The sequence below is a fragment of the Mya arenaria genome, chromosome 4 (genome assembly GCF_026914265.1).
Source record: "Mya arenaria isolate MELC-2E11 chromosome 4, ASM2691426v1".
Lineage (NCBI taxonomy): Eukaryota > Metazoa > Mollusca > Bivalvia > Myida > Myidae > Mya > Mya arenaria.
The window spans coordinates 30,537,213-30,564,666 of record NC_069125.1 but is presented as its reverse complement, the minus strand read 5'-3'; the positions used below and the strand labels follow the sequence as shown (position 1 = coordinate 30,564,666).

Here is a 27,454-nt window from a genome sequence, read left to right as displayed (position 1 = left end):
ACCAGTCTATTTAAATTGAGACGCATGCGCAATATAACCAAAACAATCCACATGGCGAAGCACGTTGAGAAAACTTTAAAACATTCAGACGTTAAAAGCAGACTTCCTGGAAAAGATCTACTTAAAAACTTTACTATCATAAGTGAAGGAAATGACTCTGAACGACTTGAAGCAATCAAATCGATATTGAATCACCTGTCAAACCGACAGTCAGTGGAAAAACAGGCACGAAAATATATGACATTTTCAGCTTATTTCATGCCAAAATTCTATCAGCCTTCCAGTTCCATAATGTGGCCCATGCTTTTTAAGTTTCCAGAGGCATTTAGCTCATAATTCAGGCTATGTCTCATAGCATAATTGTTGGAATGGGACTAAAAAGTGGTGTTTCTAAAGTTTCGCTAAAGTTAATTGTTTGCCCACTTGAGCAATAATTAATACCTAAAAATAACAATGCATTGTTTATAAAAAAAGCAGCAACTAACTGCGAATTTTGGCGCATTCAGAATAGATGCATTATGATGAAATATTAATAAAGCAAACACTTGCCTACTTGTGCAATGTCTGCTTATGAAACATAGTGCAGTCTATGCTGCTTACAGAGCCCCGCCTTCGGTCTTTTACCAGAGTATGATTGAGAGTTTAGTTTCTTAAAACACTTAAACAAACCTTTAAACAGAAGACCTAAAACTATCAAAACCTACATAAATCCTGATAAATGTTGTCAAAACACATTCTGATTTCAACTGAAAAGCCTCTGTATCATGATGCAAAAACAGCTGTACAGGGCCATTGAGAAGTCTTACATACAAAAATGTTGATTGAAAACAAAATTTCCATGTGTTAACTTCCTCAAGTCAAGTCAATATTTATTTATTGTCGGGTACTATCATCAACAGTTTAACATAAGCTATGAATAGCTTTTGACCGACATAATAAAAAAGCATAATTTATGTAACTAATATATCACACACATCAGTGCATGCAAATAATAATATTTAGTACAGCATGTACACTTGGAACAAATAAATAATTCTTAATAAAATCACAAAAACATAAACATATTTGGCAGTTGATAGACACTAGGCTATATATAAAATGTAGGTAAATTAGCATAATTTAAAGCATAAGTTAATCGAAAATACTAATCACAAGGTAATACGACAATGCATTTAGCATGGGAAATAAAACAAAAGAAGTCACAATTAAATAACATTATTTAAATCAAGACACATTGAAAGAGACCAGCTGCCTAAGGTCCCATCCAACATATCTTTGATCAAGACATTTTACAGCATGATATATGACAGCATTCTTATATGCAAAATGAGCATTTGCACTTATCTCCGCTCCATGCCCGGACTAAACTCTTGAAATGATTAAAATTAGTTTCTTCCCTGAAATGTTGCGGAAGGGAGTTCCAGAGTTTAGGGGCACCGGAGCTGAAAGAATTGCACCCATATGTTGTAGTTCTTACAGTTGGGATAGCAGCCATCATCTTATATCTAAAGTTAAAGGAATGTTCTTTTATAACCACTAAGTCATGTAGATACATTGGACCCTGCTTGTGGATAATTTTATGGGTTTCTATAGCAATGGACCTTAACCTTCTAAGCTTGAGAGTTGGCAACATTGATTTAGATAAAAGTGTTGGGTAATCAGATGTGTAATCATTGTATATAAATCTGAGGGCTCGTTCTTGTACTTTTTCAAGCTTCTTAGTATGCACCTCGCCACAAAAATGCCAAGTAATTGGACAGAAATTGAAACTTGATAGGATAACTGAGTAATATATGTTTAACTTTCCTAGTTTACAAAGGTTATGACCTATTCGCTTTAAAACATTAAGCTGTCTTGAGGCTTTCTTCCTTTGATATCAAATAAAACATAACACAATGACAGATGTACTATTTTGTTTTAATAAAGTTTAAATAAATGATTTAAGTCAAAAAGCATTTTGAAATGATTTTTCCGACACCTTGATTGCTTGTGGATGCTGATGTAACTTTTATTGTTTCGTTTGTAACGTCTGTGGTTGGGACATCAGATGCTACTTATGTATGGCAAGTTAAGAAAAGCAAACACATTTTGTGAAGATATTTGATGTAATTTGAACTGTTTATATTATGTTTTGATAAATTAACACATTTAATTTAATTTTATGAGCTGCTCATTGCATTAAGGCACATGTAGTGTAAGTCTTTAAGGCACATGTAGTGTAAGTCTTTAAGGCACATGTAGTGTAAGTCTTTCAGTGTTTTCTCTGTAAATGAATCACAATGAATCTCTTCTGAGTGAGCCAAATGTGGCAGATTGTTGCTCCTTGTAAACAAGGCATAAAATCTTACTTTGTTGTAGTTATTGCTAAATCAGGCAATAATTGCCAGATCAAGCAATATTGCCCATACAGTTTCTTAGCTAGTTTAATTAAATTTTATCAATTTTGTTGCCATCAAAGCATTATGTCATATATTTTGTATTCATAACTAGTGTGATATGACATTGTGATTGAAGACTGTTGAAAATGTGTGCACTTATAATGTTTTTATTTATTTTGTCAAGGTTCATTTTCATCAATTTTAGAAAACTTGTGTAATAAATTCTGTATTAAGTTGCTATTCATGTAATATGATTTAAATATTTAAAATTTAAAGATTTTACACAGCTTGCCGTTGCAGAAAAATAATATGCATATTAGTTGTCTTTAAGGAGAAAAAAATGAATTTCAATTATGAACATAATATGGAATCATACACGGTTTTAGAATTATTTAAAACTTGACCTTACTGTCCTTACAACCACTGTTAAATACATTGCTCTTTTATTTGAAGTTTTGTTTCAAAAGTTTGGAAACAAAATATTTTTATCATATATTTTCAGGGTTTAAATTCCGATGTCAAGTATGCAGTCAACAGGTTGGTCCAGGGCCTGTCATCTGGACGAAAGTTTGCTCGTCAGGGCTTTTCAACAGCCCTTTGCCAGACTCTGCGTGTTATAGAGAATGTTGACAGCCAACTTGTCCTTACTGTAATCAAGGAGAAATCTAAACCATTGCTTGCTGGGAAACCATCAAAAGCTGTGAATACATTATTTACAATTCAATGATTTTGTGTTGATTGATGCATGTACTTGTTTATTAAATGGTTTTCTCATCGAAAAAATGCATGGTTAAAATTCCATTGGCTCGTTCTCATGTCCTTCTATAATGGACACAAGTATTTGTCTCGGTTTTGCCATGTACCCTGGTTAAATACCTTAGAAATGAAACCACAAGTAATGTTATATGAACAGTGATTATGATGCTATAAAGAATATACGCACTAAAATAATCCACATGCAGTCTTAACAGTAAAAAATAATAAGGTCCCGGTCTGTTTGGGTCTGGGTTACCCGCATGGTAGTCAAAAGGGATTTGCTGTCTATGAACTAAATACAAATGTTAATCCAGGGCTTTTTCTGCCCATTTTTGGAAAAAGACCATAGACATTTTGGGAAATTTTGTGTCGCTAAATATGCAGAAATTGGGAAGTTTTACAGTTCAAAGAACAAACTTTTCAGTCTCCTGCAAATTAAAGGACATTAATTAATATTAGTTTCTTTTCCCTTTCAATTGGGATTTTTTCTGATAATTGGAAAAAAAAAATCATATATTTTGCTTTGGAAATGGGTCTGATAGTTGGACCCGTTGGTACTATAGAAAAAGGTCTGTAATCGTACTTTAAATGGGAAGAATTATATAATTTGATATAATTTGAAAGTACTGTTTGGCATGAAAAAAAAATCCTTGCCTACTGAGTCATATTTTGTTCAGGCCGAACCAGAAACAAACTTATTTTTTAAAACCTTTATTTTTGTTTGCCCAACTCTGCATTCTATTATACATATTTCAGGAGGTTAGCAATGTTTACCTTGGTCAGGTGTGCGGAATGCTGGCACTCGTCAACTCTGGGCGACTGTACAAAGATGGTGATGGGGCGGTGGGCCAAGTGGTGGAACAGCTACTGAAGCTTGGGCGTGAGAAATCCCAGCTACAGCAACTGTGTGCTAGCGGGCTGGCTCAGATCATTTCAAAGGTGAAAAAAAAACATGTTTATAACTGATATACTGATATTATGAATTTTTGTCGTTTGTCTGTTTCCCTGTAGAAAATTTTAAGGTATTTTCATAAAACAGCTTTCATCAAAATCAGACTTTTGATTGAACAAGCCCTAATCCAACTATATTGGCATCAATTTTTTCCATAAGTATTACTGTATAAAATCCAGAATTTGAGCAAGCCAAGAAAGAACCTTAAAGAAGTGTTTTAGGCAGGAATTAAAAAGGGCAGGGTGGGCCAAAAAAAGGGCAGGGTGGGCCAAAATAAGGGCATGGTGCTTTCTTAAATGGGAAAACAATGCACACAATATTAGCTTTGTATTGTTGTAAAACGACCATGTACCTTATCAAAGTACATGCATGTTCATGCACACATTGTAGTAAGATCCCTACAGAATACTCTTAATTCTTCTTTCTTGTTCATTTTCACTTCAGACACTTTCTTTAACATCTCGGGTTGTTGTCTCCAGGGCTCTCACAAGGCTGGTTTTTTGGGGAGAAGTCACTTCTCCCACCAGTAAAATTATGGAGAAGTGGGGAGACTTTAAGGAGAAAAGATACTTATCGTAAAACCTGAGATAAATTTTGTGCCATACCACAAAACTTTAAATTCACATTTACTTTGATTGCTTTTACTAGATGGAATGTTAAAAAAGTGTTCTTGTCTAGAGTCTCCTTTTTGCAATGTATAGTTTACCTCCAAAAAGCATCTAAAATAAAAATACCATTTGAAACAATCAGAATGGCCTTATATATGAGCTGTTAAAAACATTTAAGTGCAGGGGGCAAATCTTGTTTTGGTACGATCAGGATAGGGTACGAATGTCACATTCAGCTTTGCTGTTGTTTACTTGTCTTTGGTTAAATAAATTTCAATATGCTGACATTTTAAAACAAAATGACATTTAAAATCTCTATCCTTCATGAAAACTCACTAACACTTCATAATAGAACTAGAAAATCGAGAAATAAACTCCCAAAATCTTCTACTTTTAAACATCGTACAAATGAGGAAAATACTGTAAGTAAACGCTATATAAAGCAAATAAAAAAGTTTTGAGATTACAAAACAAATTTTCATTATGAACATTCAACATAAAAACTATCAAATATTGGTCATGGAAGTTTTGAGTATTTGATCATTTTCTTAGCACCACCGTCTGTTCTTCAATGACCGTCTGCTGCAAACGAAACAATGTTCTAAAAAGTGTGCCTTGTTTTTACACTGCAAGTATCAGTTGTTTACTAATGCTTGACAACATATTTCATCAATTCTTCGCTTTTTCTATCGCAATTTAACAAACTTTTATCATTTGACCAGTGTCTTCTCTGATTGGTTAACATGGGACATTTTGATAATTGGATGATAGACGACCCAATTATGTGATTAGGAGATTACCGATTATTAATGGCTAAATTAATTAAATTTGTAACAACATCGGCATCAAAGGTCGACATTTAGAGGTACAACTTCGATGTCTCAGACAAGGAAAAATGTGTCATAATGAACAGCAATTAGCACCCTGATTATAAGCGTGAATTACCGTTAATCCAACCCGTGGTGATGATGGTCGTGTGCCTTAGCACTCACAGATCTGGGACAGATTAGGAAACGGCAACATTGACCAATGAAATACTTTTAGGGCGTGATAAACAACGATCTGAATGGCCAGAGGGCGCAAGGGGGCGGGGAAAATATGACAGGGCATGTTAAAGGGGGCAACGGGGCAGGGTCAAAAAAGGGCAGGGCGGGCCGCCCTTCCATTCCGCTTTAGCTAAAACACTACTTAAAGAGTCAGTGCTCATGGGCTTATGCTTAAATTGACCTCTGTACGTGAAAACTTTGTCTCTTTGTTGGCGGTGTTGTGGTTGTTGTGCGAAAACATTTACCATGACCACGATTCAAAAATCTTATTTACATTATTTTATTCTTTAGGTATTCACATCAACCTGAGTACATATATGTCACAATTTACAATGTGCATTTGTGTAGAAGGCTCAAATAAACTCTGATATTAATATTTTTCTGCTTTAAAACAGGTATCTTGTTGATATATATTGATGCTTGGATTCATGAAATTAATTCATTATATATTTTTTAGATATAACTAGTGTACTTTAATAACTTTTGACGTTTCAGTTATCATGAATAGCGTTGAAGAATGTGCACGCTATATAGTTACCTTTTCTGTTATTTCCATTGTAAATGTACAATTAGTTTATCAAAAATGATAAAAAAATCTCAAAAAGATTCTAGATCAATTACTAAACTTTCTGTATTGAATGACCAGTGATGTAATATGCTCTATATCTTAAGTAAATCTAAATTAAAAAAAAACTTGGTCATGTGATATCAGTTGGTTTGCTTGTTGTTTTACTTAAAATGATAAAACTATTGAAATTTATTTGTAATTTTTCAGGCTTCCCAAAACACATTCAAACAAAGCATACTTCCCCATCTAGAAGAAGATGTGAAGTCAGGCTGGAAAGACTGTAGCCCTGACCGACTGCTGCTTCTCATATACATTGATAAGTACCATAATGTGAGTGAATTTCATGGGTTGTTTTGTTTTGTTTTGTTTATGTTGCTATAACGTTAAAATGTGAATTCAGGATAGAAAGAATGGAGCCCCGATTTAGATGTGAAGTCAGGCTGGAAAAAATGTAGCTCAGATGGCGATGTGAAGTCAGGCTCGAACAAATGTAGGCCAGATTTAGATGTGAAGCCAGGCTGGAACAAATGTAGCCCAGATTGAGATGTGAAGCCAGGCTGGAACAAATGTAGGCCAGATTTAGATGTGAAACCAGGCTGGAACAAATGTAGGCCAGATTGAGATGTGAAGTCAGGCTGGAACAAATATAGCCAAGATTTAGAAGATGTGAAGTCAGGCTGAAAAAATGTAGCCCAGATTGAGATGTGAAGTTAGGCTGGAACAAATGTAGCCCAGATTGAGATGTGAAGCCAGGCTGGAACAAATGTAGGCCAGATTGAGATGTGAAGTCAGGCTGGAACAAACGTAGGCCAGATTGAGATGTGAAGTCAGGCTGGAACAAATGTAGCCCAGATTGAGATGTGAAGCCAGGCTGGAACAGATGTAGCCCAGATTTAGATGTGAAGTCAGGCTGGAACAAATGTAGGCCTGATTGAGATGTGAAGCCAGGCTGGAACAAATGTAGGCCATATTGAGATGTGAAGTCAGTCTGGAACAAATGTAGCCCAGATTGAGATGTGAAGCCAGGCTGGAACAAATGTAGCCCAAATTGAGATGTGAAGCCAGGCTGGAAAAAAATGTAGGCCAGATTGAGATGTGAAGTCAGGCTGGAAAAAATGTAGCCCAGATTGAGATGTGAAGCCAGGCTGGAAAGAAAGTAGCCCAGATTTAGATGTGATTTCAGCCTGGAAAGAAAGTAGCCCAGATTTAGATGTGAAGTCAGGCTGGAAAGAAAGTAGCCTAGATTTAGATGTGAAGTCAGGCTGGAAAGAAATTAGCCCAGATTTAGATGTGAAGTCAGGCTGGAAAGAAATTAGCCCAGATTTAGATGTGAAGTCAGGCTGGAAAGAAATTAGCCCAGATTTAGATGTGAAGTCAGGCTGGAAAGAAAGTAGCCTAGATTTAGATGTGAAGTCAGGCTGGAAAGAAAGTAGCCCAGATTTAGATGTGAAGTCAGGCTGGAAAGAAAGTAGCCCAGATTTAGATGTGAAGTCAAGCTGGAATGATTGTAGTCTAGTTTAAGACATGAAGTTAAGCTGTGTAATATCTAACCATCTGATGCTGCTTATGTACATGGACAAGTATTAAGTAGGTGAATTGCAAGAACAGTTTTCTCCATGTTATGTTTATTCACAACTCTAAGTTCAGTAAGAAAGAAATGTCTGAATCACTTTTGACTTCAATTTTCCAAACAAAAATGTTAGCTGAACCCCGTATGGCAACTATGTTGTTTTTTTGAAAGTTAATGATGAAAGTGTTTAGAGATCATGAATAAGTCATTGAATTGTTTTCATAACAATGGTAACGATAAAAGCTAATGTTGCAATGTTGTTTGTAAAGAATGTTAAAATATAAGCATAATGGATCATCCAATGAAAGTTCTGGTTTGAAATGTTATAAATTGTACATAATTTTCAGGCAATTGTGAAGAAAAAGTTAAAGGAACATTGGGGAGATGGCCATATTGTTGTGGAGAAAAACTTCAAACAGCTTGCTGATATTGTTTGGGTAAGACGAAGAGAATGAATAAATAAATCAATACATTGGAGTGTAAATTTGTTATGTCTTTGAATAGAAAAGTTTACATTTGCAAACAATTGTATACAACTTGGATAAGTTTTCCGCAGGTTATGGTAATTCTGATTGGTTAGTAGTTATTATTAGATATTGTTTATTGACAAATCAATAAGCATTTTGGCTTACTGTACTTTGACCAATGAAAAAATTAACCAGTTTTATGCAAATGGTTGCAGTTAATAAAGTTCTAATATTGTCTAGAAATGTAAGGTAGATGGAGGTAAAGTTGATATTACACTTGTTCATACATGTATGTTCTGTAGGTTGTTTGAAATCCGAAAAAGGTGGCACAAAAACCTGAATCTTATGCCTTTAAAGTGCTATTTGTGCTTAGTCTTCATATGGTATGATATAACATTCAATATTTTTCAGCGGAGCAGCTCCTTCCATCCTTTAGTCCATGTGGCTGTGGATGAATTGTTATCCAGCGTTGTTGACAGGGGCCAAGATCTGGTAAAATTCTGGACAACTGTTGCACGTAAGTCGTCATTGTTCTTTGTGATTGCCTAAAATAATATTTCATAGTATAAAATTCAATTAGTAGTGAAATTGCATCGCCCCCCATGCTGTAGTAGTTAACCAACTAGATTGGCAATACGGTAGGCTGGTTTTGATTCCCAGAAGCTGCGGCAACTTTTATGTAAACATGTATGTTGTGATCTTTTTTTTAAATTTATGTTTCTGAATATCTGAAAATGTAATATTGGGAGTTGTAAATTATTTGTGATTTCAATTATTTCTCCTGATGTAAATATTCTTGGAGGTATATCATTTAAGATATTTATCAATAGCGATTTATTGTTATGCCCATGTCTCTGCCAACAGGATCGCTGGAAGGTTCTTATTTAATCATTTAAAAGAAAGCATCTTTATTCTTACGAAAATTACTACCGAAGTTCCATTTTGTCATTAATTGGTTTTATTATCCCCCGCCGAATCGAAGATTTCGGGAGGGGGATATTGTTTTTGCGTTGTCATTCCATCCGTCTGTCCGTCCTTATGTCCGTCCGTCCGGAACCCTATATTTTGGTAAGCATTGATCAGGAAATGTTTAAACTTGGTCAGAATGTTCCCCTTGATCATATCTCGACCTAGTTTAAAACATACTAGAGGCATTATACATGGTCAAATATTCATGAAACTTTAGCAGAATGTTTTCCTTGTTGAACTCTTGGTCCTAAATAAAACTCGGTCACATATGATTGAAAATTGGGTCACTAGGTCAAATCTTACAAAAAATCTTGTCCAGAACCATATCATGGTAATGATTGGTCAAGTTATGTTCAAAATTAGTCATGATGTACCCCTTGAACAAATATGGACCACTTAAAAAAGTGGGTCACATGGGGTCAAAAATTAGGTCACTAGGTCAAATCTTAAAAAATCTTTGAAACACATTAGAGGCAATTAGAATGTTTTCCTTGATGAACTCTTCGACATATTGTAAACTGGGTCACATGAGATAAGAAATTAGGTCACTAGGTCAAATCTTTCAAAAATCTTGTCCGAAACTATTTTATGGTGGTGATTGCTCTGATTAAGTTCAAACATGGTCAGAATGTTCTTTTGGGTTAAATTTCGACTGCGTTTTAAAAGTGGGTCATATGGGTCAAAAACAAGGTCATATCTTACAGAAATCTTGGGAACACTCAGCTCTAATTTCCATGAAACTTAATCAAAATGCCTCAATGAAATCTTGGAATAGTTTGAAACTAGTAGGTCATGTGGGGTCAAAAATGAGGTCACTGAGTCAAATCTTAAAAAACCTTGTGGACACTCTAGAGGCTATATTTTTGGCAATATATCTGGACCAATTTTCATGAAACTTGATCAGAATTGATGAAATCTTAGATAAGTTTGGAACTGGGTAACATGGAGTCATAAATTAGGTTTCTTGATCAATTCTTGATGTTACATTATATACAATATTTTTATATTTTTTCAAACAGTTGCATTCAAACTCAAACTCGTATATATATATTTCATCAACAATTGATTTCCATTCCTTGACTTAGCCCAATCAGGCAGGGGATATCAATTCAACGAATTTGCTTGTTTCATGGGTTTCTTTGGTTTGTTAGTAAAGAGACATTCAGGACAACACTAAAAACATTTATCCCCCGCTAAAATGCGAAGAGGATATAATAATGGTACTTTAATGTGTGTGTGCATTTGTGCGTCTGGCAGTCTTGATTTGTGCATCTGTGCAATCTTGTCCGGAGCATATCTTGGAAAGACTTTGAGGTATTGACTTCACTTAAGTGCAGTGTACAGGAAATTATAACTCTGGTTAAAGGTATATCTCTTTGTGTAATTTTAAATCCTATGTTGTTAGGCAATGTTGATACTGTTCTTAACTCTGCGGGGATATGGCAGTCTGTGACTGCTCATGTTATTTTTGTCCTTGGCTGATCTATTAAATTTACATAAGCCATGTATATTAATATTATTAAAGTACAAATTAAAAAAAGAAGAATATTTTGCTTATTTATTTAATGTGTTTCAGGCCCATTGCTAGCTGTCAATGCTACGGCCCCAAAAAAGATCCTAGGCTTGCACATTTTTGAAAAGTTATTACCAAACTTGAAGAATGAAAAACAGGTTTGTGGTTATTTCTTATTTTACAGCTGTCATAAACATTATCTAGTGATATGTCAACAAGAAATTCCTTGGACTGCCTGGTTTTTGTGTCTATGGAACTTTCAGAGCAGTAAAGCTTTAAAAGTTAATAACAATAACATCAACAACGTTAACAACTTGAAAAAAATTCTGAACTATCAGCTAAATACTTAACTGAAATTCTTGATTTTACGAACTTTTGTAGTATGCATGTTTATATGATATCCCCTTATGTTTATATGTTAATGTCTTGTTGATTCAAAATAAATTTAACCGTGTTGCAGATTTCTGAGGTTCTTCTGCCAGACATAGTCAGCATCATCGCCTATCTGAAACCTAAGAAAACTGACGATGTAGCAAAGAAGACAGTAACTATTGTAAGTATTTTTAGCTCATCTATTTTTCAAACAAATAAAAAATCGCTGTATTGTCACATACTTTGTGTCAGCTTTGTGCAAAGTCTTGTTACAACGGCCATAACTGAAAAATATTTTTGCTACCCATGATCTTGTTTGTTTTGTAAGCATGATGTTGATCATAACTACGAAATGATCAGGGGTTTTTTCATCAAACTTTGTGCCAATATATGTCCACTCACAATGGTTGATAAAAAAAATTCAAATTGAAACGTTTTATCATCTTAGTGAAAACTGACAAACATTGGCCTTCACAAGGTTGCGGTCCTGATTTTTCTAACATCAAAAATCAGAATTATATATTGTACAAATGTATACACGAAATATTATAATTTGAGGTTAAAGCCTTGGGGGGCACTTCATTTAGAATCAGAGAAGCAATTTTGTACGAAGGAACAACTAAAACAGCAATTCTTCTGTTTAAAATTAGCTCCTAGGGACAAAACTGCAATTAGGTTTAACCATATATTCAAATGTGGAAGCCCTGACTGCCAACAATATTTTGTGAAAGGTCTTGTTTAATTTTAGGTTTCAGCCCTCGTGAACCATATAACCAAGTTTGGTAACCCTGAGGTTCAACTAGCTGTTATGAAAAGCCTCCCTTCTAAACCTAGCTTTTTAAAAACAAAACTCAACTTTGTACAATTTCAGGTTTCAGCGCTGGTGAACCATATAACCAACTGTGAGAACTCTGAGGTCCAGCTAGCTGTTGTGAAATGCCTCACATCTAAACCTGGCTCGTGTTTGCTGGACAAATTCACTGGCACAAATATACTGGCCAAGATCATGACAGGGGTATGTACTGTGGATTGTTTTAATTCTGTGAGACCAGAAGTAGGATTACAAAATTAATTTAAAATAATACAAATTCTTTGAAATTGTGCGATCAATTGTACAAAAGTGGTTTATTCATTGGTTTGGTCAAAGAAAGCTGAAATGTTTATTGATTGGTCAATATTTATCCAATAATAACTGTTGACCAATCAAATTGCTTTTTTGAGCAGAACTATCCAAAAGACAAAATTAGGATAATTTATCCAGATTTATACAATTTGCTGGTTATGCTCTTATGAACTGTAAGACGTCAAGGGTGATTTTAATTGTTGCACATTATGAGATAAGTTATAAACGACCCTCTGGTTGTTTTTTTTAGTCTACAAAAAATGTTCTTGAAGTTAAAGGTATGAAAAAAAAAAGTGTGTGTTGGCAGGGATGGGAAAATCTGACCCTCGGGCATGCTGTGTAGCTGGTTACTATGCATGCCTCATTATACAGGCTTTCAAACGTGCCCTCCGGTCAGACTTTTCCATCAACACCAGAAACACATGAAAGATACTTGAAAATATTAGAGAAATTGTATTCTTGTTCGTCTTCTTGGTAATGTCAGTTATTGAGATGGAGAGATCCTTCTGCAATGAAAGATTAACTTGTTTCACCAATAACAAGTGGTGGTTTATATCTTCAGCTACAGCCAAAGGCACAAGAAATTGTGATAGAGGAATTGATGAAAGCTATCACCCTCCAATCTAACTGGATGTAAGTTATGCTACTTTTTTAAAACTTAAGTGTTTTCTTGTTTAGTATGAGATAATATGGTATCTGTAAGTAGAGGATGCAATGACAGTTTTTATACACCTGTAAACTTTACGGGCACAACCTATATGCCATTAACGTCCTTGCAATATTTTTATTGAAAAGCAGTTGACTCCTGGAAATTTACGATCTTAAGCCTTACAATCTTTATTGAAACGAGGCTCTGAAGGATAAGGTTCCTTGCTGGATGTGTTTAATGCTAATATAGTAGATGTATAAACAAAATATTCAAAGTCTTATGCTTGCAGACATATTTTTTCAGGACGTCTTGTCTTTTAACTGTCTTTCGACAAACTATTTGACTTGAAAGTTATCTTTAAATCTAGATAAAGCCAGTGGTTTTAAAAAACATATTTACATCAATTCAGAATGCCAAAGGAGAGTTCCCACATTGCAGAGAGTCTACAGTGGTGTACAAAAGAGTTAACCATGTTTGTTACCAATGACAACACAGAGTCACCATTGCAACTGAAGATTCTTCAACTGGTGTTTCTACAGAGCTTCTTTGTTGTAAAGATAAACAACAAGAACATTCCATTTGTAAGGTTATCTGTTGGCTAGTTGACTCATTAAAACATTTTGATTGGTTAGTTGTTATTATTGGATAAATATTGACCAATCAGTAAACATTTTGGATAACTTTGACAAAAACGAATACTGGTTTTATACAATTGGCTGTGTGTTGGCTTCGGCATTTATGTTTGTATTACTTTAATAAGACTGGTTGTTACCTTTGCCTTCTCATACATGCTGATGTGCATACAATTATGAGTAAATAAAAAATGTTTTTTGCTTTTTTTTCATAAATTTTAATAAGTGTTGATGTGCGCATAGGATATGTATTTATGATTTTGAAAAGCAAGATATATGAAATGTCTTTTGTCAACTTGAAAATTGGTTTGTTACTATAATTGATAGAATGATGAATAACACTTTTTCAGTGCAAGGTTCAGTCTGGGGAACTACCCGCAGGTCACCACAAGTTTGTGATGGACGCCTTCATGAAGACTGTCTCAAGGCTGGTCTCAATGAATAAGAAAGGTCAGCAGTTTGATAGCTTATAAAGTCTCATCAATACAAGATATATACGGCCCATGATAAAGTAACAAAACAAAGTTAGTATGAGTTTTAGGAGACTTGTCAGTTGTCAGTTGAAATGATCATTTTGAAAGCAATTGATGGTATTTCATCTAAAGCTATGGTTTCCAAGGAATTGAAAAATTAAACATTGACTTATGAGGAAAAAAACTGTAACAATTTTCAAAATCCAGTGGAAATAAACAACTTATTTGGTTTAAACAACATTTTCATGATCCGGAAATATTTGTTTCCAGGAGTGTCGAGGATGGCACAGTTGAACAACCACCTTGATGTTTTAAATGGACTGGTTCAGTATGCTAACCAGCTTCTGTCCTCACCTGAGCATGTACAACTGAGAACCAGTCAACACACTGATGAGGTTTGCATTGATTGTTCTGCTTTTACTTTTTCCAAATAAATTATGATTAGCTTTGTTATGTTAAAAAGTCGATAGTTTTATACACATATATGAAAATGACCCTAACTTCAGCTAATATTTACTGTTATAAATGTTTTTATGATACTGTATTGTGAAATAAATAGTACTCTGTATGGTGAAATAAACAGTACACTGTATGGTGAAATAAATAGTACCGTAAATGACTGGGTATTAGATGCACTTTTTCCCCTCAGATTTCAATGCAAAAAAATGCCTACGTATAATACCCAGTAAAAAAATTCGAACTTTTTTTCTGAGGTCAATTTCAAGCTGAGAGTTTGTTTAGATTTATGTAGAAAGGGATGTTACTCGCGTCATATTGATCGAGTATATACGGGTTAAAACGGCAGTTGAAGATCGGGATACGGTATATCGTAAGACGTTTATAATTTCAACAAAAATATTTTTCGAAGTTATTCAATATTATTTTGAATAATAAATTGAATTGAACAATAATCAAACTTGCATATAAAAATGCAAAGTTTGGCACTGTCAAAATATTTTTTGTCAGTTGTACGATAAGGTGTGAAAAACTTAACTGCCTTTAACCTGTTTAACATACCAATACCACAAACTGTTGCGATAATGGTGTTGTTTTTTCACACTTTGTCACATTCTTTATTCTTTTCTGTAGGTGTTGACATTTTGAGAACGAACCCGTACAATATAAGGTTTTTGCATAACTTAACTTTTCATTCTCGACAGTATGGTTTTTAAGATAACCATCGCCATTTTCATGAAAAAAATATTTTTTTGTCACTGTCAAAAAACATGGTGGCCGAAAATGCCAGACGATTTTGACATTTTTTCTATGCTTCTTTTAACCAAAAACATAGATTAAAAGGGTTTTTTCTCGGACATTTCACAGATTTTTTTCCCTGCGTCTAATACCCCCTATCGTCTTATACCCAGTCATTTACGGTACATGTATCTGTAAAGTTTGACATTCATGTTTTATTTTAAACACTACATTACAGATTGTCAGTGAATGGCAGAGACTTGTTGAGATTCTTCAGACAATAGATGTTAAAGTAAGTGGTATTCACATGTATGTAAGATTTTTAAAGAAACATAAACATGTTCTAACATAACCTGATAGCACATTTGCTTATTGTAAATTTATCCAAGGGAATATTCCTAGCCTTGGGATACTGTGGATGTCAAGTTGTCAACCATTTGGTTGGTTACCAGTCTTGTCAAGTGGTGTCTACTATATGTCTACATTATTTTCTTATGTGCCCTATCATGGCTCTGATTATCATTTTGAACCAAGATGTCGCTCACCGAGTCTGGTAAGCCCCCTTTTAAGTAGGGCTGACCCCTCTTTCTTTATTTCTTCCACGTGTGAAATGCTTGCAATGTCATTCATTGTTGTTTGGAGACTAGATTTTTCTCTTTGGCTTTTACTTTGTCCAATAATGAGGGTACATTTACCCCTTTTGGCATCTAAATTCAAACTGCATAGGGTTGTCAAGCCTTTATGCTGCCAATTGGAGCAGGCAGACCATAAACACTCTAACACATCCTCTTTCTTTTTTAACTTGACAACTGGACTGTTATTAAAATCTGATGATATAATAGCTTACTTCTAGAGTCCTTGTAGAAAATTGTCAAGGAATTGAAACCTTGAAACTGAAGTTGTGTGCACATTTTCAGCGCAAATCTGAGGAGAAGATGACGGGCAGTCACGCGTTTGAACTGCTGTTTTTCCACACGGGCCTGCAACTGTTTGTGGAAACTGAAGCTGCCATAGAATCACTACAGGTAGTGTATAAAAATACATAACATGAACATGTATGTTAAATTATTTCCATTGAAAGATAGTCAAATACCGATAATTGGCATTTTACTTATATCAGCATCCAAATTAACTAATGTCCTGAGTCTGAGTTTAAGACTCCAGACTCCAGTGAAAATCCTCTTTTTTTTGTACCATGTTCCAAAAAACTGGTTCTACTATTAATTACAAATCTTTCGTGCAAAAGCTGGTAACAAAATGTTTTCTTTTAAATTTAGAAATCACATTTCTAAGTAGCTACTATGACCCTATATCATCACAGAGGATTTTGCACCAAACAGTCTATTGAAATCTGACGGGGGTGATTGATTAAAAGTTTTGAATTTTCATTTTCAGGATCTACATGTCTGTTACAAAAGAGCTTCCAAGAAAAGGAAATCTATGGCTAAAGAAGGTATCTCAATTCTGCTCAGTTGTTCAAATATCTTTTAGCTGACATAAATTACCCTTGAGCCATTTCCTGGGTAGAAACTAGCACTGGTGTTTTATTTGTAGAGGCCAAGACTATGTTCACCTAGTGGGGCTCAAACCTATGACCTCTTTGTTGAGAGATGGACACCGATATTAGTCATCAAAATTAGATTTTTTAATGATCAATCCCGAAATTCTTACACTGGTGCTTGGGCATCAACATTTTTACCAAACCCTGTTATGTGAAGTCCACACTTTGAGCAAGCCCGAGAAGCATCTGATTAGCGCATGCATTGCAGGCTTTTACTAATTTTACCACTGCTATATTATGAGAACATACCTACCATCTTCTTGTTAAGTCTGGGTTTTTACCCCACCATGGACTGAGGTGGTTGATTTGATTTTTAATAGTTCGGAGCAAAGGGACAGTGGGTTGTATTGCCATGCCCAATTGGATGGTGCCATAACCATGAGTCCAGTCCAGGTGGTGTGAATTTTGTTAGGAACAAGGCCCATTATTTCTACTTCCTTTAACTTGCAGATGGCCCTGCTTGGATTGAAGTGGTTACAGAGCTGTTGCTGAGTCTGATGTTCAAGGGTTCGGTTCTTTCACGGAATGTGGCCAATGTCGTCATGTCCGCCCTCGCCCAGAATGTGACACCTGAAGCACTGCAACTAATTGTTGATGTGGGTAGCATATTTTTTCAACCGGCTGATGTCATGTGTAAATTTGAGATTGCTTTGGTTCCTGTTTGAAAGAATTCCAAAAGCAATGTTTTATTCTCTGCATTACACATGTGTAGACAGTTTTTAACAATGATATTGTTCAGGAATGACATTTTAAAAGATTTTCTGGTTGAAGCCCTTTTAAAAACTATTAAATTGTTATATTGTGTCATATGTTTAAATAGTGCATCATTTAAATGAAATGAATCATGAAATCATGTGTCTTTTAAGTGAAGTCAACTAGTAACATATGTAATAAAAGGGTTATGAATACCTTTTTTTATCCGGAAAGTCATATTCAACTTGAGATGATTTTTTTTGAAGAAATTCACTGAAAATGAATTCAACCTCTGATACAAATGCAGTACTTTTAAGCCTATTGTTTTTAACAAAGTTTAATAATAAATTACCATTACATCACAGGCTCTGCAACAAACCAGCCTTGATAGTGAGGATGGAATGGTCGGTATGGAGGAAGATGATGATGACGATGAAAGTATGGACGTAGAGGGGGATGATGACAACGACAACACCAGGGTGGATGATGATGATGATGGTGGTGCTGGTAGCGACTCGAGCGACAGCAGTGATGATGATGACGATGATGGTGAGAGTGACGAAAGTGATTCAGGCGTGGAGGAAGAGGATTTGAGTGTGCCGGAAGAACTGAAGAAGAAGGTTAAAGCAGCACTGGGAAATGCCGCTGCCAGCAGTGATGAAGGAGAGGATGAGGAGGTACCAAAAATACCAGCTTATGAATATCATCTATGTGTCTCTCATAAAGAAAAAGTGGCCTAAATTATGAAGATAATTTTTTTATAAAATTGATGAACTTTACAGAGTAACATAAATTCTTTTGAAGTATGAGTATTTAGTAAGTTGTATGCATAAGGAATAAACCATAAGTGCAGTGATTAAAATTACGATTGCTGAGTACTTTCAGTTCATAAAATAAGGAGAGAAGCCCAAATGTATAAACAAACAAGAAAAATCTAGATTTTTGGGGGCAAACCCTGGCTTGCTTTAAGTATATGGTCTTTTGCTTATTTTGATCATTGTAAGAGTTAAAACTGATGAAACTTCGTTGTTATAAGAAATCTGACATAGGTATGAAATTGTAATTACATGTAGGCTCTTGAAAAATGACCCCTGAGTTGATGTGTAATAAAATGGCCATTTATTGAATTGATGCATGTATGTTAATATTGACATTTTGCAATTGTCTTCAGGAGGAAGAAGAGGATGTTGAGCTATCTGATACTGAAATGTTCCAGCTGGACGAAGTTCTTGCAGCTGCGTTCCGCTCCATGAAGAAATCTGGGAGGGGGGATAAGGACCGAAAAAAACAACTCAACACTTTCAAGAGCAGGTGAGGGAGGTGTTGATCGGGTTAAAGGTGGGGCGCTATCAGAGTGTATTGTGTTCAAGCAAGGAGGTATAAGGATCAGAAGAAACAACTGAACACTTGTAAGAGTAGATGAAGAAGATGTTGACTCAAGGGTGGGGGTGGTGGAGGGGGCTGTTATGGGTGGGTGCTATCAGACAGCATGGTGTTTCAGCTTGATGAAGTTCTTTTGTCTGTGTTCCACTCCATGACGAAATCTGTGAGGGGAGGTAAGGACCAAGAATAACGGATGAACCCTCCATGAGTTTGGAGACTTATCATTGGCACAGAATTAGATGCATGTTGAAATTTCAACAGTTTACTGTTTTATGTTCAAATAGATAACTGATATTGTATTGTAGTAATGAATCCATTGATACTAAACAAGCTCTTTTATTGGTTATCCATGTACTGTTTTCTTGTTTCAGGGTTTTGGATCTGGTTGATGTATTGATAAAACACCATCCAACACCCACTGTGCTGAAGGTATGTTGTTTTTATTTAGGTAGTTTGCGCGAGTTTTGTCCTGATACACAGCCTATACTATCAAAATCCGGTTACTGTATTATTTTACCTTTAATAAAGGCTGCAATAAATACCAATTTGTATGGCTGTTCAGCTTTTCGTTTTTAAAGGGAAGAAAGACTAGGCTATGTCAATGCCTCGGTGTTGGCGTGATCATGCAAATGATCACATCTAAACATTCAAGGTATTTACATGAAACCTGTTACTCTGGTTTAAATAATTGGTGAGTTACCCACTCTAATGACCAGCATTGGTGTTCAATCTCATGTACTCCTGTTAATCATTCACATATGGACTACCTTGGTGGATTTTGAGACACAGCTTTATATTAACTCAGTTATCCAATTTGTAAAACTTTCCTTTTAGACGTTCCTGTTGCCGTTGGTTGATAGAGTGGAGGGCGGGGTACGGAAGCAACAGGAGGTTTCACTTGGTAACCGAGCTCGCAGTACGCTTGCCCTCATGTTCAAGGTGAAAAAGGTATGAATCAAGTGGATTTTTTTTTGCTTTTTATTCAAAGCAAAGAGTTGATGGTTGAAGGGGGTGTATGTAGGAGTTAAGATATGGTTGATATTGGCTTGACAAGTGGTCTGCTGGCAAAAGTTTTTAGAGTACCATTTTCGATCAGTTTGTGCAACAGAAATTTAAATATTGCCCTATTTCTATGACAGATTACTTTCATTATTTCATTATGGTCCACAAATGTAATATATGTAATATTGTATATAGTATGTAACATTGTATGACCAACACATTATACATAGATTGAATACCCAATATGTATTGTACTTGTAGCTTGAGCCCGACTTTGATGTTGACAAGGATGAGCTGCTTGATCTGTTTGGACAGCTTCTCAAGTATGCCTCTAAAGGTATGAACTCTACAATAACAACAGTAGGACTCTCTTCAATTTGGAACTATTTCTGTTTCTTTATATTAAGAATCGCATCTTTTATTGCAGTCTCCCTACCAGCATTGGTGACTGACATTGCCAAGGCCTGTGTCCTGATCATAAGGATGGTCTCCGAGAATTCTGGACCCTCACCACTCAAGACCCGCGCCAAGGCGGCTCAGCATCCTAAGGTAAGACTAAGGATGTACTTAATTATTGGTAAGTTATGCTGAACTATATAAAAATAGTATAGAACAAGGTGTTTCAATATCTGTTCAACCCATGTTGACACCCATAACCCTTAGTAAAATGACAACTAACTAATATGTGGTCACCACTCACCAGGCGTCTAAAATTCGCATTTTGGGTCAGATGCCTTAAGTTCTATGCACGTATCTGTTTGTTGGTGGAATTAAAGCTACTTATAAAAAACATGTTTCTTTCATTCATAGCTCTTACCAAATAGGTTTGCATTTATTTCTGCAGTGAACGTTATGATATTATTTCAGCCTATTGGTCAGTATGTGGACAGTGTTGTTGCCATGGTGAGAGCGGCCATGTTGGATCTGTTTTCACACAAGTCTGGACACTGCCCTCCAGCTGTCTTCCATGTCCTCCTGCCCAGGTTTACGGTCAGTTTGCTGATATGCCTATTCTTATTTTCCTCATATATTTTGGCTCTTCCGGTATTGTTTAACATAATAACTAAGTGGAAATGTTCAACTTTATTAATAGTGGAAAATTGCCTTTAATTTATCCAATTGCCTTAAATTTAATTTAATTTAAAGAAAACTAACCAAATATTTGCTGTTCAAAGGACGATAATTGTTTGTTTCAATGTAAGATCATAATATATTTCACCGAGTTTGCACCAAAAGTTTAACAATTCACAGGAAGCAATGCCAAAAGCGAAATATATGCAGTACTCTTGGTGTTCATGTGGTGCAATATATTTCTATCTTGCAATGAAACAAACAATTTTTCTTATTATTATATGCGTAAAAATATTAGAGAATGACAGTTAATTGCAGTTTTTTAGCTCTACTGGCCAAAGGCCAGAAGAGCTTATGCGATGGTAATGTGTATGAAGTATGTGCATCCGTGCGTCCATGCGTCTGTAAACAATTGCTTGTGAACACGATACACTCTTCAGTTTTGATTGTATCTCGATGAAACTTGTACAGTATCTAGATGTCCATTAGAGCTCGGTTCCTTTCGAAAACCAGTCAGATCCGCCCATCCATGCCTAGATTATGGCCCTTGATAGTATAAAAAAAAATGCTATTGTGTAAACAATTGGTTGTGAACAGGCTACAGTCTTCATTTTTGATTGGATCTCGATGAAACTTGTACAGTATTTAGATAACCATTAGAGCTCGGTTCCTTTTGAAAACCAGCCAGATCCGCCCATACATGCCTGGATTATGGGTCTTGAAAGTATAAAAAATGCTATTTTAAGCTAAGTCTATTTTTAGCCAAGTCTACATGATCGAAGTCTATTTTTTTTCCAAGTTTACATGTAATGTCACAATTGCGGAGATTGTCTCGGCAAATGCAAACGGCAACGTTGGCGGAGGCCCAGGGAAGAGTTCTCTTTTCTTTGTAAGGGACGGACAACACTTCCTGTCCTCAGATGTTGAACGTGCAGCATTTTCAGCTAACCCAAACACTAAAAGTGAACTATATATTTGTTGCCTATTACTCAAACGTACATGCTCTGGATTGAAAATGACCACAAGAGCCATGCCAGTAGAGCATAGGCCCTTTTGGGCCTCTTGTTTCAAGAAAACACCCCAACTTGTAAGCGAATAATGTGGTTTCAGAAATGATGTCATTGAATGAAATTGTGTGCAGACTTAAAGTTGATTTTGATGTGGTTGAAACAGTGAAATTTCATTTTAATCTCACTGATAAATCTCTGTAAGTCACTAGAAAGCATATAATAAATGTTCACAGATGTAAAGTTATTACATCAGATATCATTGATTCAAGATATTTTTGTATATCATTTAAAAGCCCCATATTTCCTGCAGGTGATGCTGTGGCCCCTTACTGAAGACCTGGTGTCTGTTGTTGGCTCCCTGGAGATCAAGGTCTACATGAAGGTATGTATACCTCCCTCGTTAATACTTAGGCCAAAAATACTTCGGCCAAAAATGGTTTGGGTAGGGTTACATCCTTAATAAAACAGGTAGAGTAGGTAGGCTTTTTTTGAAAGAACATTATTGTAATCATTAGGGAGTAGTGGGTCGGGTAACCCGAACCAAATGTATATTTTTTTAGGCATTATTATAGAAATTAGACTTTTGCTTAAATCATTGGAGTCATTTTAGAATTCCATTGTTAAGACTGCTTTAATTATTGCCAAATTTCTTGCGTGAAATGAACACTAAACACTTGTCACAGGTGTAATCTTTTGTTTCTCTATTGAATTGGAATGCAAGTGAAATGTAACAGGCACCAATTCGTTGTATTTCAATCGCTATTTACAGAATGATGAAGTGAAGCGTTGTAAAATGTTTTGATTTATTGGTTAAGTTTTTTTTCAGACCCAGGCTGCAAGCATCCTAGCCAGCATGATCAACAAGCAAGTGGTGAGTACTTAGGGCTGATTTCTCACACATTCTTAAGCCTGTCGTACTGGCTTAAGTGGTTAATAACAAGTTCTTCTCTTGCATAGTGTTGTCAGAGACCAATTACGTGAAATTACAGAAAAGATAAAATCAAAATGAAAAAATCTGTTAAGAGGATTTTTTTGTTTGAAAATAGTATTTTAGATATGAAGTTGTAAATGGCCTTTACCCCTTGAATTTAAAGCCCCAGGAACCCATTGCAATAAAGATCTTAAATGATCTTATTCGTAAATTCAAATTATCTTATTGTCATATTATCAGTATTTTTCTACATTTGTGTGTAAATTGAACTTATTTACAGAAATGGGCCTATGATTTTTGATGGCTTTGACCACAATTAAATTGCCGTATTCGATTTGTTTTCATATTGCATTCTCTGATGTACATAAAAATGTCCCATTAACAACATGTTTATAAAATATTCGTGTGGGGTTCGGTGTTGATTTGAGGTTCATAGAAAGTATCATTATTTCAGGTGCATGAAGTGAATGAGGATGATTGGTCCAAGTTTCTTAAGAGTTGGAAGAAACAGTTTTCAGAGGTAAGGAATATTTCTGATTACGTACATTCATCGACATACCTGACATATTTCTGGAGGCCTCAGGGTGTTTTTTATAGTGATTGGGGATATGGAATCATTGTTACAGTAGTCAAATCATTTATGGTTGGCCAAGGTATCAAGGTAGTCTTATTTATAAAGCCTTGTACTCATATTTGAAATGTCTGAAGTACATTTCGTCAAGTGAAGGCTGTATTTCTTTATTGAGCCATACTGGAACCAAGCACTATAAGAGCAGTGAAAATTATATTGAAAGGGGACATTTCACCGAAGAGGAGGAAAGAAAATAATCTATTTAATAAAAATGTTTGTTTTTTTCAGGTGCTGTCTGGTATAGACACTGGAGATGTGAAGAAGATGTTTGTGCAAGAGATACTGGCGGTCTGTGCGAAAATACACAACATAAGGGCTGATGACATGGTGAGTGATAGGGACACAGCCACTGAATTTGGTCAAGCTGAGTTACTGTACTTTATACTTGAACCAGCCCCTTTAACCCTTTAGCGCATGTATACGAGATAGGCCGACATAGCTCATTACCAGATGTATACGCATTTGGCCGACCGTATCCATTACTGGATGTAAACGCATGGCCCGCATATTTCAATAGGGTCATTTCAATATTTCAATTTTGCATCTTTCTTTTTGTAAACAATATCCCGGATGTTTATAAAATTAAAGTTTAACCTTTTGTGTATTGATTTTCCCTTGAAAATATCGTCTGCTAAATTGAGAAGGTGTTTATACTCCCAATCGCAGGTGTGATATCCCATTGTGACGTAATAAGACCACGAGCTAAGTACTGTATGGAATTTCCCCCAAATTCATTGATGCGTAAATCATTCAATATATTACGTCAGTTCAGTTTACTATTAAAATCAATTGAGATTATATTTACTTAAAGGTAATATTTTGTTTACAAACAAAAAAAACAATTAGTAAATGAGAAAATGATGGGTAAATTTTCTGTGAAGCTTATATAATGTCCATCATAGTTTTGGCTGTAAAATAGGTCATGTGCAAGCGTTTTGTTTGATCTAGATCTTTTTATTCATACCGGAAAATCATTTATCGGCTTTCTTTTTTTGTAAACAATTTTATGAGGGGGTAATAAAGTTAAACAGACACCTTGGACTGGATCTCTCAGTTGGATGACACCGGATATTCCTGACATATTTCGTGTATTAATACACAAGAACATAAATTGTCGGCTTTTTAATCCAGATGGGTCTTTTTTATGATAGGGGTAATAAAAATTAGATCGATCCCAGCATTTTATTACCCTTTGATTTAATGCAATTATGACATTTCAAAGAAATGTTACAAATCCATTTTGAAAATACATTCACAGCTGAAATAAAATAATTTAATATTTCATCATTGACACCATTTATTAGATAATTTAATTATCTATAAAAAATGAATTCACATAAAAAAGATTTGGACACAATTATTTGGAGTAACATTGATTTTAAGGTCATACTGCTGTATTCATTTTCTCATTTTCAAATATCCAGAAAAGTACCTATGCAGATAAGGACTGCTTATCAGTAAGATGGCTATTGACTGGGAGGTGTAATCTGGCCACTTGTCTATGTGCTAAAGGGTTAAGCTAAATATAAGAATTATTTCATTACAATTTGAAGTAATTACGCTTAATTTGAAAATGTGAAGTTCTTTGAAAAATATTGTAAATTTGAGCACTTTTTGTATCTGCATAAAAATGTTTATGATTGCTATCCTATTCATTTTGAGAAATGAATGCTGTGTTGATGGCTCTTGAAAATATTATTTTTCCATTGAAAGTATAGCGAGGCAACAACGCAAGTTCTGTTTTTTCATGTTCTCCTGTTTCATGTTATGCTATTTCTGTCCTGCAAGATCCTTGAAGAGCCTGAGACAGAAAAATTGGATGCCCTGAGGTCCCAGCTGAACCAAGAAGGTCGAGGTCATCTCAACAAGATCTGCCCCAGGCAACAACATGGGTAGGCCTGATTTGACAGTTTATGAACTTGTAACACTGTTTTGTGGAAACAATTTTTTGTTGATGTATCATCCTGTTCTTTAAAGCTGCACTCTCACAGATTAAACGTTTTGACAACTTTTTTATTTTTTGTCTTGGAACGAGCCAATTTTTGGGAAAATGCATGTAAACCAGTGTTATACGACTGCTGACAAAAAATAGATCGCAGATTTTAATATTTAAGTTCAAAAATTGATGTTTAATGCATTTTTCTTAAACCAGTTTAAGCCATAAAACATTAATTTGCGAGGCAAATATGAAAATATGAGATCTGATCTTTTGTCAGCAATCTTTTATCATTGGTTTGAAGTATTTACGCAAAAAATTTATCTTTCCAAGACAAAAAATTAAAAAGTTGCCAAAACGGTATATCTGTGAGAGTGCAGCTTTAAGAAAGGGATAAGAGATGGATAATTTAAGGGTTGCCAATTAATAAATTGATTTTATAATTGTGGAGTAATAGTCATAGTCTTGTTGTCATTGATGGTGACAGCAGCTTTAATGTTCCCCACAACCAGGTCACTGGTCACTATATCTTTTCTTAAACTTGGTATACAGAATGCGGATAATGATGCGTAGCATGTTTTATTGTTGAAATGTTTGTATTATGAGTTATGCTCCTTTTAAGATCTAAGAACAATATGACTAACAAGTGTTTGAAGGTGTTTGAAATGTTTCTGTTTCTTTGTAACTGTTTCGAAGGATTAATGATTATCTATCCACTTTTTTTAATGCAACTGTCTTCTTCTTCGACTCCATCTTTAAATGCTTCTGATTTTCCTTATCAGTGGCTGTTCCAAGAAGAAAAAGAAAGAGAAGAAGAGGAAACAGAAAGATGCCATACAAGAGAATGGATCGCATTCCCCGGGGAAAAAGTCAAGACATGAAAATGGCATCCCCGATGAAGACTCTGATGAACTGGGAGATGAAGTTGATGCTATGAATGTTGAAGTGAATAATGTTCAGAGTTTTGGAAATTTGGAGGCTAGCACTCCCTCACCGTCTAAAAAGAAGAAGAAGAAAAAGAGGTCGAAAAGTCAATCTGAAGGTGACAAATCCATTGTTAATGATAGTCTTTCAAATGAAGTTGCAATGGATGTGGATGTAAATGATGAAGGGGATGATGCTTTGACTACTAGTGTTGAGGTTAAATGCAAGTTAGATGATGCTACTGTTGGTGAGAATGAATTGAGTAAGTCCGCTAAGAAAAAGAAAAAGCGAAAATCTAGAGCTGGAGGTGACGATAGTATGAATGAAATGGGACAAGTGAGTTCTGACTTAGTTAGTTCTAATGAAAATGTAACAGAAAAGCAAAACGAAAGTGATATAGCAAAGATGAAAGATGATTTAAATGCTAGTAATATTAGTACCCCTGGTAAAAAGAAACACAAAAAGAATAAGAGAAAATCTTTGGACCAGGGACATTTACCATCATAAGTTTTCAACTTTTGAGGTGTGGGGAGTATTCATAGTTTTATAAGAGACATATACCATCATAGATTTTAAAGTTCATAGTGTTTTAGAATAATAAGAATTGTTTAAGGGTTATTTACTGTTATGGCTGGGTTTTAGCCATCTGTATGGCATATTTGATATCAAAGATTGTTGTCTACATATGTGTTTGTGAATTGTTTAAATTAATGAATAAAGGTATGAAACTCAAGGCATTTCATTATCAAAGAAAAATACACAAGTGTTCAAATGATAAGACAGTGAAAAAGTGTGGTTTTGTACATCTATACAGCATTTGATCTGTAATTATATTTCTGTGTGTAACTCATTTTGAGGTGAACACCTGAGCAATATGTAAGAAGGGCTATGGGGTCAAAACTGGTCTGCTTAGGGGGTCGCAAGTTGCGGATAGACTTAAAACCTCGTCCGTAACCGCTAGGCTTAGACCCTTTATATTTTGTATGTAGCATTTTAGAGTGGCCATCCACCTTGCTTGTTCAATTTAAGCCCCTGGGGACAA

General features: G+C 35.2%; 1 protein-coding gene across 1 annotated transcript; it reads left to right on the top strand.

The window, feature by feature from the left end:
• The first annotated feature begins 46 nt into the window (after positions 1-46).
• LOC128232706 (myb-binding protein 1A-like protein) lies at positions 47-27,145 on the top strand. The gene is made up of 30 exons (XM_052946413.1): positions 47-225; positions 2,881-3,078; positions 3,891-4,073; positions 6,516-6,638; positions 8,226-8,315; positions 8,757-8,862; positions 10,891-10,985; positions 11,288-11,380; positions 12,071-12,214; positions 12,885-12,955; positions 13,381-13,552; positions 13,954-14,053; positions 14,347-14,471; positions 15,509-15,562; positions 16,188-16,295; positions 16,666-16,723; positions 17,282-17,427; positions 17,890-18,201; positions 18,696-18,835; positions 19,279-19,336; positions 19,742-19,855; positions 20,171-20,246; positions 20,337-20,458; positions 20,777-20,899; positions 22,301-22,372; positions 22,817-22,861; positions 23,376-23,441; positions 23,781-23,879; positions 25,341-25,444; positions 26,271-27,145. The coding sequence occupies exons 1-30, from the start codon at positions 52-54 to the stop codon at positions 26,917-26,919; spliced, it is 4,020 nt and encodes a 1,339-aa protein (XP_052802373.1). The 5' UTR covers positions 47-51; the 3' UTR covers positions 26,920-27,145.
• The last annotated feature ends 309 nt before the right edge of the window (positions 27,146-27,454 follow it).

What these genes read in the sequence shown, in the direction of transcription:
- LOC128232706 (XM_052946413.1), top strand. Translation starts at nt 52, where the DNA reads ATGGCGAAGCACGTTGAGAAAACTTTAAAACATTCAGACGTTAAAAGC. An exon ending in TGGCTCAGATCATTTCAAAG is followed by an intron (nt 4,074 to 6,515) that starts GTGAAAAAAAAA and finishes GTAATTTTTCAG; the next exon opens with GCTTCCCAAAACACATTCAA. An exon ending in CCAGTCAACACACTGATGAG is followed by an intron (nt 14,472 to 15,508) that starts GTTTGCATTGAT and finishes ACTACATTACAG; the next exon opens with ATTGTCAGTGAATGGCAGAG.